The 14,482-nt window shown below is 39.9% G+C and overlaps 1 protein-coding gene across 4 annotated transcripts; it reads left to right on the forward strand.

The window, feature by feature from the left end:
* Positions 1 to 589: 589 nt before the first annotated feature.
* On the forward strand, positions 590 to 14,019 carry tfap2a (transcription factor AP-2 alpha). Of its 4 annotated transcripts, none has more exons than XM_069920835.1 (8): positions 590 to 731; positions 2,665 to 2,739; positions 2,965 to 3,396; positions 5,780 to 5,831; positions 7,795 to 8,026; positions 8,687 to 8,805; positions 11,094 to 11,235; positions 12,639 to 14,019. In XM_069920835.1, the coding sequence occupies exons 1-8, from the start codon at positions 681 to 683 to the stop codon at positions 12,928 to 12,930; spliced, it is 1,395 nt and encodes a 464-aa protein (XP_069776936.1). In that variant the 5' UTR covers positions 590 to 680; the 3' UTR covers positions 12,931 to 14,019. The 4 variants fall into 4 exon arrangements, with proteins under 4 accessions (XP_069776936.1, XP_069776934.1, XP_069776937.1 ...); XM_069920833.1 differs by lacking the exon at positions 590 to 731 and adding an exon at positions 1,552 to 2,065; XM_069920836.1 differs by lacking the exon at positions 590 to 731 and adding an exon at positions 1,552 to 1,817.
* The last annotated feature ends 463 nt before the right edge of the window (positions 14,020 to 14,482 follow it).

The following is a 14,482-nucleotide window of genomic DNA, read 5'->3' on the forward strand; positions in this document are numbered from 1 at the left end:
CTATTTGTTCATTCGATGACAACGCGAAAGGGAGTTGGCTGCTTAATGCATAAAGGAATATGACATTAATATCTGTTTGAAATATGCATGTATATATATATAAATATATGTAGATATATATATATATATATATATATATAATTTATTAATATTGTAGATATATCATTTAACTTGGTGAAAATTTAAAATGCACTGCATCGAGGTTAGTTCTTATTAAAAAGTAAAACAGCACTTTGAACAATTGAGCCCCTGTGTTTCAATAAGATTATGAGTCTCTTGGGAAACTATCATCTGAATCATCATCGTTATATCTATAAGTTTCTGTAAATCGACACAATGGCCGATAAGTTAACAATTTGAGATTCATATCCAATATAATAAATGGTTCGGTGTGCACTTATACACCTCACAATATATTTATGTTGACGTCCATTATCAGTCGACAGGGTAAAGATCTGTACCTGTGTCCATTGGAGCAGTAATGCGGTTGCCTGAACGTTTGGCTGGCGTTCATATGCTAATTGGGCTGTTATTAGCGAGTTACTAAAGAGCTGAGAGGGGAACGCGAGCGACCATTAGAGGGAGATCTCAGAGCACATACAGAGCTCTAAACCAACACACACTCTGTACGGGACTGTCCGCTTTCTGATACACCCCGCCAGCCACTTTTACACCAATCCATGAGAATGCTGTGGAAATTAGCGGACAATATCAAATATGAAGAGTGTGAGGTAAGAAATTTTATATTAGCTTTCAAAAAATAAAATGCAGTTTTCAATGCAACGCCGAGGGAACAAAACATTTATCCATCACATCCAGCGTAAATCAAACATTGCAAATGATTTCTTTAAGCATTAAACATTCTTTCACAAATCGATAGATGTAGCAAAATAAAAACGAAACATATTTAAACATTCGACTTGATAAAGCAACATAACAACGCAATCTCGGATTGTTGTGTGCAAACCTATTGTGCTTCAATAGCTCCCCGCTTGTAAACAATACAAAAAAAAACGAGGTTTAAGAAATCTGAAATATATCTAATTAATTAATCTGGCTGCAAACTTTCGTCTGTAGACATTTTAAATAGAAATATTTAAAAAGGCATTTGGTAACAGACGGTTTCGATGTAGAAATACCATTAAAATGTTGAAAATGTTGAGTTAACCACACCATCGCCATAAAGCCATGCAGCGAATTCTGACGTAACTGAATGCAATGCATGTTTTGTAGTAAACTTCAATGAATTGCCATCAACTAAAATTTGTAACCGTCTGCATTTGTTCATAAACATTCGTCCCGCTCCTTTCGCTCCAACCCGTCCAGTAAAAACATTGAAATCTGCACAAAAATATAATGTTGCCGTTATGATTAAAAGATTTACGTAAATGTGTGTGTGTGTGTGTAAAATCGACAGCGACAGTAAGATGGTAATGGCTAAAGGCCTTGACTCTACCCGGATTGGGAAAGTTGATCTGCACAGTTTGCTAGGTATTATTTGGGGGAGTTGTTTTTCGTAGTTGTACAGCCGGTCAAACGGGTTTACAGAGCTGGGCTAGAAGACAGCTCATTCCAGGAGCTGAACTAGACAGCCCTTGAGTTTCACTTTCCCCTCGGAACCGAAGGTTTTTTTGGGGGGGGGGGGGAAAAAGTTTTCAAAAAGAAAGCAGAGAAAAGTATGAAGGAACGGCGCGATCTTCCGGCGAAGCGAGTTAACGATCAAAGCTGAAATCCATTTATTTGGAACTGGCTTCGAGCTGAGTTTAGACAAAAGTGGTGTTTTTCAGGATCGCTGTGGGGAGCAGCCTTGCGTAGAAGTACGTGGAAACGAATGAGGGCTTCCGAGACTCCATAGTGTGTCTCTGCTGCTCCCTCTGTCTCTTAACTTTTAACCCGTTGTACGATGGACCAGGGTACTAGTGACCCAGGATCAGGGCAGAACACATCACCGGGAAAAGATCTCAAAAGGAAGAGAGCTGAGGGCGCGGGCAGCCTCTCACCAGCCAGGAAGCGAGTGCCCGCCGACATGCCTTTAGCATTCTCTGGATTTTCACACGAAAACGAGGTGCCAATTCCTTCTTGTGTCACCCTCTCGCTCTCTCATTCCTTTCTTTCTCTATTTGTGCCTCCATTCCCTTCCTTCCCTCTCCCTCTCTCTCTCACTTTCGCATGCCCTCGATCACTTTAAAATGTTCTCTACTTCATTGTGATTCGTCAGACCCAGCGGTGTGTCCCCCTCTTTTCACTCTCTCTCTCTCTCTGATTAGATACACTGAATCTTTATTCAATGGACGTCATTTATAACAGACACAGCCTTCAGTTGCTTCCTCGCTTCACGCTTGATTTCCGAGCATTCTTCCCTTATTAAGTATTCGTGTAATATTAATAGTCATGAATATTTGCTATTATGTGCGGACTTGAATCCGATGCTCCTCGTTAGTTGAGGAGAAAGGGGGAAAAGTTTGAAAAAAATCTATCGACGTGACGCCCTGAATCTAGACACAAACGTGATTTTTTTTAATGTGTGTTATTCCCAATGAAGACATTTTTCAAGTACTGATGGATTCCGCTCCCTTGATCCTGCATGTGACTTCCCGGCGTTGTGTTCGTGTTGTAGTTGTATAGTACTGGACTGTTTTTTTTTTCCAATTTTCCCCACTCTAGGTCTCTCTCTTTTTTCCCCCTGACGAACTCAGATCAGACTGTCCGCAGATGTTAGTGCACAGTTTCTCGACGATGGTGAGTTACAGTGAGATGCCACTAGATTTAAACAAACCCCAACTGGTAGCACTTTCGATTTTGAACCCTGTGGAATAATATTTTGCTGAATTCGCCCCACTTTCAACGTATTCCTGTTACGGTTAAAACTTGTGATTGCAATGATGCAAACATAACGAATAAGTGATGCCTGCAATTAATTTAAAATTGTTTTTAATGCCATCTCAATATCTGATTTCGTTTCAGGATCGACACGATGGAACCAGTAATGGGACTCCACGTTTGCCCCAGATAGGGACAGTCAGCCAGTCTCCATATCCGACCGCCCCGCCGTTGTCTCACACCCCTAACACGGATTTCCAACCGCCTTACTTCCCTCCACCGTACCAACCCATCTACCCGCAGTCGCAGGACCCTTATTCCCATGTGAACGACCCCTACTCGCTCAACTCTCTGCACCCGCAGCCGCAGCCACAACACCCGACCTGGCCGCAGAGACAGAACCAAGAGGCGGGCATCCTGCACCAACACCGCACTCTGCCGCAGCTGGCTGGCTTAGACCCACGGAGGGACTACAGGCGGCCCGAGGTCCTGCTTCACAGCACCCACGGACTCGATTCCGGCCTTGGAGATTCATTACCCATCCACAGCATCGCACACGCCATCGAGGATGTGCAGGTAACTTCTTTGCGGCCCATGGGAGTTTTATTTCATTCTCCCAATTTTCCCCTCCCCCTGCTGTTTAATGAGATATTTTCAAATCTGGGAGTGCCCCCCCCCCCCACCCTACACCCCAGTCATACATTTTTTTTTTGTTGCGTTTAGCGAAGGATTGGTCTTGAGTTAGAATTTCAAAGTAAAAAATATCCGGAAAGCTGTATTGTATCTGGTTATAAAGCAGTACAACCCCAACAAAATGCAATATAAAAGCTTGAGAACACATTTGCAGCTGTATATTAAAATATAAACAGATTACTAGTTTCAATAGTCAAAAATAGATATTTATGTTCTTCAATTAATTAAATTGAACGCCCCCGTTTTAACTTTATGTTTGCAATTTGTAAACAATTAGCCCCCACCAGAGTACAGTGTACTGTGTGTCTTATTCAATCTTTCAACTTGGCAGAACAGATTTATTTCATTCTGTATTTTATGCAGTGGTTCACAGCCGAACATTGTATGTTTTTAGAACATTTTGAAGGGGCTTTAATTCCCTTCTCTTGAGAAAATAATGGTCTTTTTTTTACATCAGTTACACTGATTTATTGGGGCTAATTTCATCTCCTTTCCTCCTGTTGGGATATTATTATGTAAAAATACAAAGGGCACATGCTTGTATTGTGCTAAATTGACCATTATTCAGTGGAGAGAGTCATTGAATTCTTAGGTTGTATCGCAATATGAATTTCTACCTTCAACGATAATCTGAAATATTTATAAGTAGATATTGCTTATCTTGCAAACAAAAAAAAGCGTAGAATGAAAACCTACCGCACTGTTGGTCGCCTTGGTTTGAGGCAAGGTCTTGTTTCGAAACAATGCTTTTAATTTCGTTTTAGAAAAATGCAGATCTCAAAGCTCTCGTAAAATATTCATAAGCAAGAAACCTTCATGCATTCACTTCCAAACAAATATTCATTATGAATGCTTTAGTGCGATTGAAAGCTGTTCAACATTCCACTTAATACCTGCGGCCATACTTTGCTTAAATGTGACTGGCTCTTTAACACACATTCGCGCGCGTACACACACAATCACAAATCTGTTGTAATCACGCCTGAAATACAGCTTTAACCGTGTGATATGCAGTCCCGTTACTCCCGGAGAACAATTAGTAATAAAGCCATGTTAAGAAGATGGGGAAAAAAGTAGAGAGTAAGGAGAATTTTTAAAAAATCTAAATTATTCCGCTTATTTTGATGCGACTGTGTGTGATAAAGCAATTAAAAAGTCCTTACTTTGGTGAATTATTGTTCAGTATTTATATTTGTAGGAGAGCCTGCCGCTTTGGAGTGCAATTATTATAATGACACCCCGGTGTCAATTCTTCAACCTGTCAAAGTGTTGCCAATTTTGTACATTTTTGTAGTAAGACTAGCGATGGTCGCCTTTAGCCACGATTAACTGGGAAATATATTCTTTTTCTATGCCTTTTAAAGATTATAGACTCCTGGATTGTAAACCTTTTAAGTAAAACGGCTCTTGGTTTTTTAAAAAAAAACAGTCTCAGTTGGTCGAGTCATGCTGTTGATCATTTTAAATGTATGGTTAATAGAAGCACAGTTTCCAGCGTTAATTTTAAGAACTGAACACGCATAAAATAATATATATTTATATATACACATATATAATTGGGGCGATTTGCGCGTGACTGATTGATTCACAATTTTAATTGGGAGAAAAAGAAAACCACGGGAAGTACAGATGATGTACTGGGAAGCTGTAGAACGAAGATGCAATAATAAGTAACAAAGGGTGAAAAGCAATGAATGACGCTAGGTCGGTAACTGACATTGCAGCGGCGATTTGGAAGTGACTGGTATTTGTAAATGAACTGGGTGTTTTGCGGTGATTGCCAATCGCTCAGTCTCGGTAGAATTCATGTCAAATTGGTAAACATATTCCGACACTGTATGTCGATGTTGGAATGAGCAGATTTGCTCTAACTTAATGGCCCCCATTAATGCATTTCTGGAGAGGGGGAAAAAAACTGCTGGGATGGGCAGTAGAACGACTGACACCCCCATCCATCCCCAACCCCTTTCCAACACCCACTACACCCCCCCCACCCCCATTCAACCTTACAAAGGGAAAATACAATCCTCAGAACTTCAACCTTTCACAAAAAAAACCTAAAACACCACAACGAATATTAAAATTATACATTGAAAAGGGAACGGGAATGATCAGGCTGTGGTTAAATTCACGCATTATATTTATAGGGTGGATTTTAACAACTTTTAACGTGACTTTCATGTCATTCTTGCCATGATAGAGGCTGTCCGCTGTTTTTTTTTTACTTCGACAAGTTTATGGTAATATTTTAAAAATTCCATTTCAGCATGTTGATGATCAAGGCATTAACATACAGGACCATACCGTCATTAAGAAAGGCAAGTTCTATTTATTTTCCTTCAAATTTAACACCTTTCCTACCGACGTTAATGGAGTACCACAGATTCCCATTGCTTTATTGGAGTTTTGTTGCATGCAGCACCGAATGACAAACCGGGGAATTAAGTCAATTAAGAGAGAGATGATGATGGTTTGCTACGTAACCTTTGGCCATTTAAATTTCGGTGCAGCGGGAACGCTCACACAAAATAATATTGCCCTGTGTATCTCAGTCTCTGCACGTTGGTGTGGGTTTAAGGAATTATTTACAGTTGTGGTCCTTTAATGAGCAAAGGAATTAGGAAGCATATAAATCAAACCAAATGCCCGAACTTGCAGAAGCAATTATACTGTCGATTGGCGTACATGCTTTTGAGGGTCTGGTTAGTCATGTGCGTTTGGACATGTATTTATTTCTGTGGAGCTTTGCTTGGGCAGAATTTTTTCTTAGTCTGGGCTTCATAAAGAACCGCCTGCTTCCCTTGCCAAGATGTTCATTGAGATGTTGCTGTTGGATTGATTTGATTCGAATTGGGTTTATATGCGATAGTGCATGTGTGCACATTAATTCGTAAAACTCCACCAAACGATTAAATGGTTTAAGTTTCATCTTTATACTTCCCCGGGTTTTGTCACGTCAAATTACATGTGCAAAGGATAAATCTTAAGAGATGCTCTTTCCACGTCGACATGATAATTGGCTCTTTTATTAGTAATCTCAAGAGTTCGTTTAACTCCTATTGTCTCTGTTAGCCTCCCCAGAGCTATTAATGTCACAAGTGATCTATCCTGAACTAGGAACTCGACGCCTTCAAAGATCTAGAGTAGATTTCCAGTGGCACATAGAGAACCTTTAAGCATTGCACTTGATTGCGTGGCAGAGATTTAAAAAAAAACAGGGGAATGTGCAAATGCACCGTCGACCTCCAGCTTACATTTTAGCCAATCAATAATAAAAATGAACCATATCGCTGCACAAGTTCGTTCTCCAGAGGGAAGAAAATTAGATGGATGCATTGCATTGTTCAGAGCTAATGCGGACCTAGTCATCGAAAGCCCACAATTGTTCATTTTTTTTTGTTTTGGCCGATTATTCCAAATCACGGTGTTTCACGGAAGCAGCTCGTCAATGTCCTGCCAATTCCATGTTTTTGCTGTTGTGGTTGCAATGAGCTGATAAATGGAAGTTAGGAGCCGATGTCTTGGTGTTCCAGCGTGTGCCCGTTGTCTCACGAGAAGCAATGGTTCTTTCTCTTGCGTTGAATGTCGTAGGATGAAAATCCAGATGCAGACTGCAGCGGGATTAAAATGCTATTAGATAAAACAGCATAACAGCAACGAGACTGTCTTGTTTAGCTTTGCTTACGTTATTGCAAAATAAATGCCTCGAAATTAATTTAACACATAAGGCTGAACGTGATTTAAAGCAGTGCTAGCGATTGAAACGTGTAACACGAATATATTAGAAATTGAGTTCATTCTCTACTTGCCAAACAAGGAATCTATTTATGCTGTGTTGAATCACAGAAGCATTTTTTCTATTACACAATGGAAATGACTTCACTGTGATAGTGACACGTTTTGAAATCGGTCTTGGCAGCAAAATGCAGTTAGGAAGCTAACTTTGGAAAGAATATACATATAATAAAGACGTGGTTCACTTCAATTTGGTCTCGATGCTCAAACAATCAGGTTTTATTTTATGTTTCTCTTAAAATGGGCAATCCAGCGACGACGCTGCAGCAATCTGCTGCTTCTTGTGACAGTCCGATCTTTGAATAAGACAAAGGGCCAGATAGACTCTTGTGTAATATGTAATCCGCATCGGTACAAACAAACTTGCACGGAGGTTGGAGTTGTAGGGTGAGTGGGGACCAAGACTGAGGAATGTTGGAAAGTCACCTTTTTGCTAGTTCATGTGTTGCCGGCCATAGGTTGATCTGTTTGATGCTTCTGTTTCAGGTCCAATGTCCCTATCCAAGTCTCATAGTGGGGCTGTCACTTCGATCTCAGTCAATAAGGACGGGCTCTTTGGCGGGGTTGCGAACCCAAACGAGGTGTTCTGTTCAGTTCCGGGTCGCCTCTCCCTCCTCAGTTCAACATCAAAGTACAAGGTGACGGTGGCGGAAGTGCAGAGACGTCTCTCTCCGCCTGAGTGTCTCAACGCTTCGTTGCTGGGCGGAGTGCTTAGGAGGTGAGGGCTATTGGTGCTGCATTGGGACGCTTTCCTAACCAGCTCAACTTGGTGCAAGCACTGCACACACAACAAACAGTAAACTGTTTGATTTGTGGCATAGATCTCACCGTTTCAGCAATTACTTATTTCTGCTTTTTGTTAATTATTTTAATTTCCAAAATTAGATGGAGTAGTTAACACTTGCATCACATATTGTCTTTATGGATCCATAGGTACAGACATGAATGGTCAATAGCAATAATCAATACTTTGATAAACGCCCACTCGTTACTGAAATAAATTATGACCAATACATTTTACCATGAACAACTATATATATAATTTAACTGCGCTAATTATAATGTTATTTACAGCGTTGCATGGAATTTATTGTAGTCTTTTCATACTTTAGATAACACAAGGTGGAGGAGGTTTTATGAAGCTAATTCCAAAATCAAATGCAGAAAGTTATTTAAAATTATTTTCATCAAAAAGAAAAGTAATCTTGCTAAAGTTCAGATTTGTTTGAAAGATGAGTTGTGATCATCACATGAGCATGTTTTTTTTTCTTTGCTGTTAAAGAGTCTCAGCATCTAGGAATGACAACTAAAATCCATAATTGACAGGATATGTATGCAGTTCCGACTTTAACCAAGAGTTTCCATTTATTTTTTATAGGGCGAAATCGAAAAATGGAGGACGGTCATTAAGAGAAAAATTAGACAAAATTGGATTAAATTTACCGGCTGGTAGACGTAAAGCTGCCAATGTAACGCTACTAACATCACTTGTTGAGGGTAAGTGAATTTTATTGTTTTTCCATATTAAGGATAAGGACACTTGGGATGGTTGTAAAGGAGCGGGAAATGTTGTTTTTGTGGAACCACGTGTCCTTCTGTAATCCGCACCGGCGTACACCAGTCGTTGCCTTGTGTTAACCCTTCAAAGTGCTGACGGGGGGGGGGGGGGGGTGAAAGAAATAAAGAAAAGCCACACGGTCCGCTTTAGCGCTGAACATTTCAACGACTGTCTTAGTATGTCTACAGTAAGCTGCTGCCAGAGTTAGTAGAAGAGTAAAGAGAGGTCCTGGAGTGATCAGAGGATGTGCTTGGTGCGTTGAAGGGAATGTAGGAAGGTTCCAAACCGCTTTTTGTTTGTGGGATGGGGGTGTAGAGGAGGTGGAACGTGGATGGATTGCTTTGTGCATTTGGGTCTTAATGCCTGAAATAACGTCATGCGATTGAAGTGCTAATGACGGACACAGTCATTCCTGTGCCTATATATTGTCTCCCGGAGTGCTGAGCTATAAAATCAAGTACAGCGCAGAGGCTGCGGAAAATGTTTTAATTTACTTGGTTTAGAAAGTGAGATAATCAATGGATATTCCCAATGCATTGTTTGGTTAGAGCACAAATCGAAACCCGACGATTTATTTAGTATTTCCCGCGTTGGATGTCTTAAAACTGACCAAAGAGTGAAAAGCGTTTGTGTATCTGTTTATAATTGATGCCTATTGTGCCCAGGTTGTAGGTTGTAATATGGCTACAATAGACCAGTGTGTCAGGATGGTATGGAGAGAGGTTCTTAAAGAAAATCATTAATCTGATTATGGTTCTGGGTTATAATTAGCCAGGAGTGGATTCACGCGTTGCTGGCTCGCAGATGAATGTGTGACCAGTTGAATTTCTAAGGGCCAGGCTGTTGGACTGTGTCCTGTTGTTATTGTTTATGATCTGTTCCATTTTATGGTAACGAGTGACTGGACTGTGCCTTTGAAACACTAATTGGCGCATGCGTCCTTCCGGTTCTGGCTAATAGCAGGAAGCCCTGCAGTAAAACCCAACTGGTTCAGGAAATTAAAACCAAAGGCTTTGAAATCAACAAAAAGATAGGGTTCCAGAGACCTATGTATTCTATCCTTTTAAGAGAAACAGTCAAATATATGTTGTTTGTAATGAGTTCTTTTTCTAAAATGGTTAAATTGTAATCGTGAAATATTATTTTCAAATTGTTTCGACTCACTAATTGTAATGATTAAAACATGGTAAATCGTCCGGAATGTTGATTATTTATGGTGCATCAACGGCACGTGCATTTGATTTGAATCATTCCTTTAAACCAAACAGATTTGGTATACATATTATCATCTTGCTTGGGCAACGAACTGCCTCTGTATGTTTAAGTGTAGTTAAACTGCAGTTGATCCACATGCAGCCTTTTTACAATCGGCAGAAGTTCAAACATATCCACACACAACTCATCCTTTTTACTAAGTGCCCGTCTACAGGCAGTCTGGGTCTGCTGTAATGTTTATGAGCCAACATGTGAAAAATAGCAAACGGCCATTTCTGTCCTGTATTACTACACTGTGCTTTGTTGTTCAGTTGCATTGGGTTTACGGAACACATGCTTATGTGCAAGAGGATGTTGCATAGACATGGTTTGAACTGGCACTGAATGCATGACAACAAAAGAGATATTGTCAATTTATTTGATATCCTATCCAGTTCCCTACTTAGCCCCTAGTAATGTCGTTAAATGACTCACTGAAGCTTTCCAAGATTTTTTTTATTGCATGCTTTAAATATTTAGTTTGTGACAAATGCCAGTCTGAAGGATCCAGCAGGGTACTTGTGAACTATTCCTTATGTTAAGATACTGAAAGAAGTCAACGTGCGGATGTTAGTTATCATACAATGGAATCTTAATACTTAAAGGGACACCACCGTATTTTTAACTGCTGGGTTGTACCGATGGTAAAGTGATAATTTTAAACAAAGTTGCAACCAACGTATCATATGTCCATTTTATCTAAGTCTTGTCGTTAAATTTAATCGTCTTGATATAATTACTCAGCAAAATGCGAGTAAAAAGGCTGCCACTTTTTTTTACAGAGCCATAAAACTGGTGTTGTAGCACTTTAAATTTGATATGTAAAACAATTTTATGAAATGTTTGGAGAGCGGTTGCTGCCATTAGTTTGTTTGTTATGGCTGTCTGGCATAATCAAAATCTATCGTCATATTAGAATTGGATTTGGAGCATCTACCTACATTTCGCACATGTCATTAATTTCCGTGCCCAGGTGAAGCTGTGCATCTTGCCCGCGATTTCGGTTACGTTTGCGAAACGGAATTCCCAGCCAAAGCAATAGCCGAGTACGTCAACCGACAACACTGCGATCCCAACGAGCAAGTGACGCGTAAAAACATGTTACTGGCAACAAAGTGAGTCCTTATTAATGAAAACTTCAAGTGAGATTTTGTTTTAACCCGATCTGCATTCTGGTCTGCAACTGTGAATAGAGTATATGTTGCTAGAATTGCTTGGATTTGATGAGAACGTAATCGGACCATACGAATATTGTGGAAGTGCCAATTTGGAGTCTGGCAAGGGCTCGGAAATATGCGATAAATGGCAAAAATGTTCAGGTGTGGAATGTGAAACAGTAGCCCTAAAGGTCTGTACCCTCACACCTGGTGTGCTTGTAGTGTTATCATTAGTATTAATTTTATGACCTACTGGTCTCAGTTGAAGTGCCGCCTCACTTGGCGTCCAATGCTTTCACTGTGAACCACCGTCATTTCGTGGACTCACATATCAGATGGAGTTATTTAAGCCGTAATATTTTCTCAGCGGTTAATAAGCATTATTTTGCAATTGGGTACAGCAGAACTGCTTGGATGAAAAGGCACGTGTGAAAGTAAATTATCCGTGCTGAAATGTTGGAGAAAATTTCCAGGGTTGTTTTCTAGCCTTTAATTAAGAATCTGAAATGTCACCGAAGGGCATTGCGGTGTATTCGCGTTTGGAGGTTGGTAGAGCAATTTGTATCGATGATTGCATTACCAGTGAAGTAAGCATTTTTTCAAAAGGTGCGAGATATTTGGACTTCAGTGAGGAATACATTCTCCTTTGAAAATAAATTCAGCAAATTAAACGTCACTGAATTCCAAATATAACTATAAAATAGCAAATTCAATCAAAGGAACTCCCACAAGCACTCATTCACACACACACACACACACACACACACACACACACACACACACACACACACACACACACGAACAAACATGATGGGTAATATGAGTTATCTGGACTATAGCGACTATTTAACGCATATTAATTATCTATTTTTACTCAGACTATAGCTCCAGAGAATAATATAATTGTTACTGCCCTCTGTATTCCATTATACTCATTTGTATTTGTTGCACCAATTTGTTACTTAAGATGGGATGCACGCAGTATATCAGGACCCCACCCCCTTCCCCCCAACCCCCCAAATGGAAGCAACGAACGACTAGTTCAAACTTCAGGGAACACTAACTAAGCTTTAAGCTTATTAGCATTCTAAACTTCTAATGCGAATGCCTTGTGTATCAAAAAATCGTTTTTAAACTTCTGAATTGTAGTTTTTGTCCACGAACGCTCAAAATACTGATAACTTTTGCCAAAACGTACACCTCGGTTTTTGCTACTGTTTCATTTAGCTTGAGCAAGTTCCAAACAACAGTGCTGAATAAAAGTTGTTGTCCCATTAATTCTTCCCCCATCCGCACTGAAGTCCTCTAACCCGGAAGGATGCTGCAAATTAAACATTACAACCTGTTATCTTAATTTTCAGACAAATCTGCAAAGAGTTTACAGACTTGCTGACACAGGACCGATCTCCTTTGGGGAACTCACGACCTGCCCCGATCTTGGAGCCTGGTATTCAGAGTTGCCTGACTCACTTCAGTCTAATCACACACGGCTTTGGGAGTCCAGCTCTGTGCGCTGCTATAACTGCCTTACAGAACTATCTTACCGAAGCACTCAAAGCCATGGACAAAATGTATATGAACAATACTCCCAATAACCACACAGGTGAAAATCCCAGTAAAAGCGGAGATAAGGACGAAAAACACAGAAAGTAGTTGGATAGCAAACGTACAATTTCCTAAAACAAAACATTTAAAAGTTGTCATATAGTTGTGACTGTTTTCCCCTCAACCTGGACTCGGAGACTTAGCAAAGAAAGAAGGCGATGAAGAAAAATGAACTGTTTTTTGAGAGAAAAAAGAAAGTCGAAAAGTTTCTAAAACTTTCTACCGAGTTAAACCTTCATCGGACTGCGTCTTGAATGACATATCCCCCGTTGTCTAAGTCTGTTAAGATTGTAGTCACAATCATTTAAAGAAGGCAACGAAAGCACATTTTATCAGTATTGTAAGTAAACTCGAGCAGTTCTTCTGTCATAACCATCGTTGCTGGGATTAAAAAAAAGAAAAATCCTCTAAGGTATTGATAAATTTTGATGAATATATTGCATCTTGCAGTTCATGGTGTAATAAGGGAAACAGTGTTCATGTATGTATATATTTATTTATGTGTAATTTAATGGGAATTGTAAATATGGTGCGTCTGTTTAAACCTTTATTTTATTTATCTGGTGATATCGTTTACCTCCTGTTAGTGGGTTTTAATCTTCATCAAATACAGTAGACCTTTCCGTGATTTTATGGTACTTAGAAAGATATTGGGGGAACCCTGGGAAACACATTTTAGCCCTCTGTAGCATGTTGTGGCGATAAACAGTTGAACAAAATCCAAGGGGGGGGGGGAGGGAAAGAAACGAGTTTTATATGATAAGCATCGAATTTAGTTTATAATACCACAGAAATTCGAATTTAAGAATTATAACTATTTTTTTTAAAAAAGCATCTGTGATGTTTTTTTGTGTTTTAAAATATCCCATGTGTTGTGACAAAGGAATTACCTGACACCATGTCTTCTTTCCCTACTGAAAAACCAGAGCAATAAACTGATATTGTCTATAGAACGGTTTAGTATTTTATTGTTGGACTGACAGCATTTGGGACGAGCTGATATCTTGTATGACCGGTGGCTAAATTGGAAACAGTTCTTAGCTGTATTATATAGAGTTGTGTTGGCAATAGTTTACATGCCTGTCGATGTATCATAGACCTTTGTTACCCAGATAAATAAATATTTGATACGCTTTATGTCGATTTTTTTAATTCAGTGGCTTTCGTTTGCCCAGGCGTATTTTTACTTGGCAGTATTTTCCTGCAGCCTTTCTGTATGGCTTGCAGTAATTGGGTTTAACTCTCCCTTGGCAATTGCTCCCCTGCAATAAGCAGCTGAACCCATTGTTTCCCTCAAGTATAATAAAAAAAAACTTGAACTTCAAGTTAGAGTTGAACAGGCTTGCTCTGGTAGTTTATTGAGTCGTAATCAAAATAAATGATAAAAAGGTGGTGGTGGTGGTGGTTTGGAAGAGTGGGGGAAGAGGTGGGGGGGGGGGGTGGGGGGAGGGACGTGGATTGATGGGGCGGAGGCGGGGTGGAGATGGAGAAGGGTGTGTTGCTCATGTCTTCAGTCCCCTGAAATAATGTACCTAATGATGTGACAAGTCACTAAATAAACCTCGCACGTTTCTATGATACTGTGGTTATAAAATGTCGA

Source organism: Narcine bancroftii, chromosome 2 (genome assembly GCF_036971445.1).
Source record: "Narcine bancroftii isolate sNarBan1 chromosome 2, sNarBan1.hap1, whole genome shotgun sequence".
NCBI lineage: Eukaryota > Metazoa > Chordata > Chondrichthyes > Torpediniformes > Narcinidae > Narcine > Narcine bancroftii.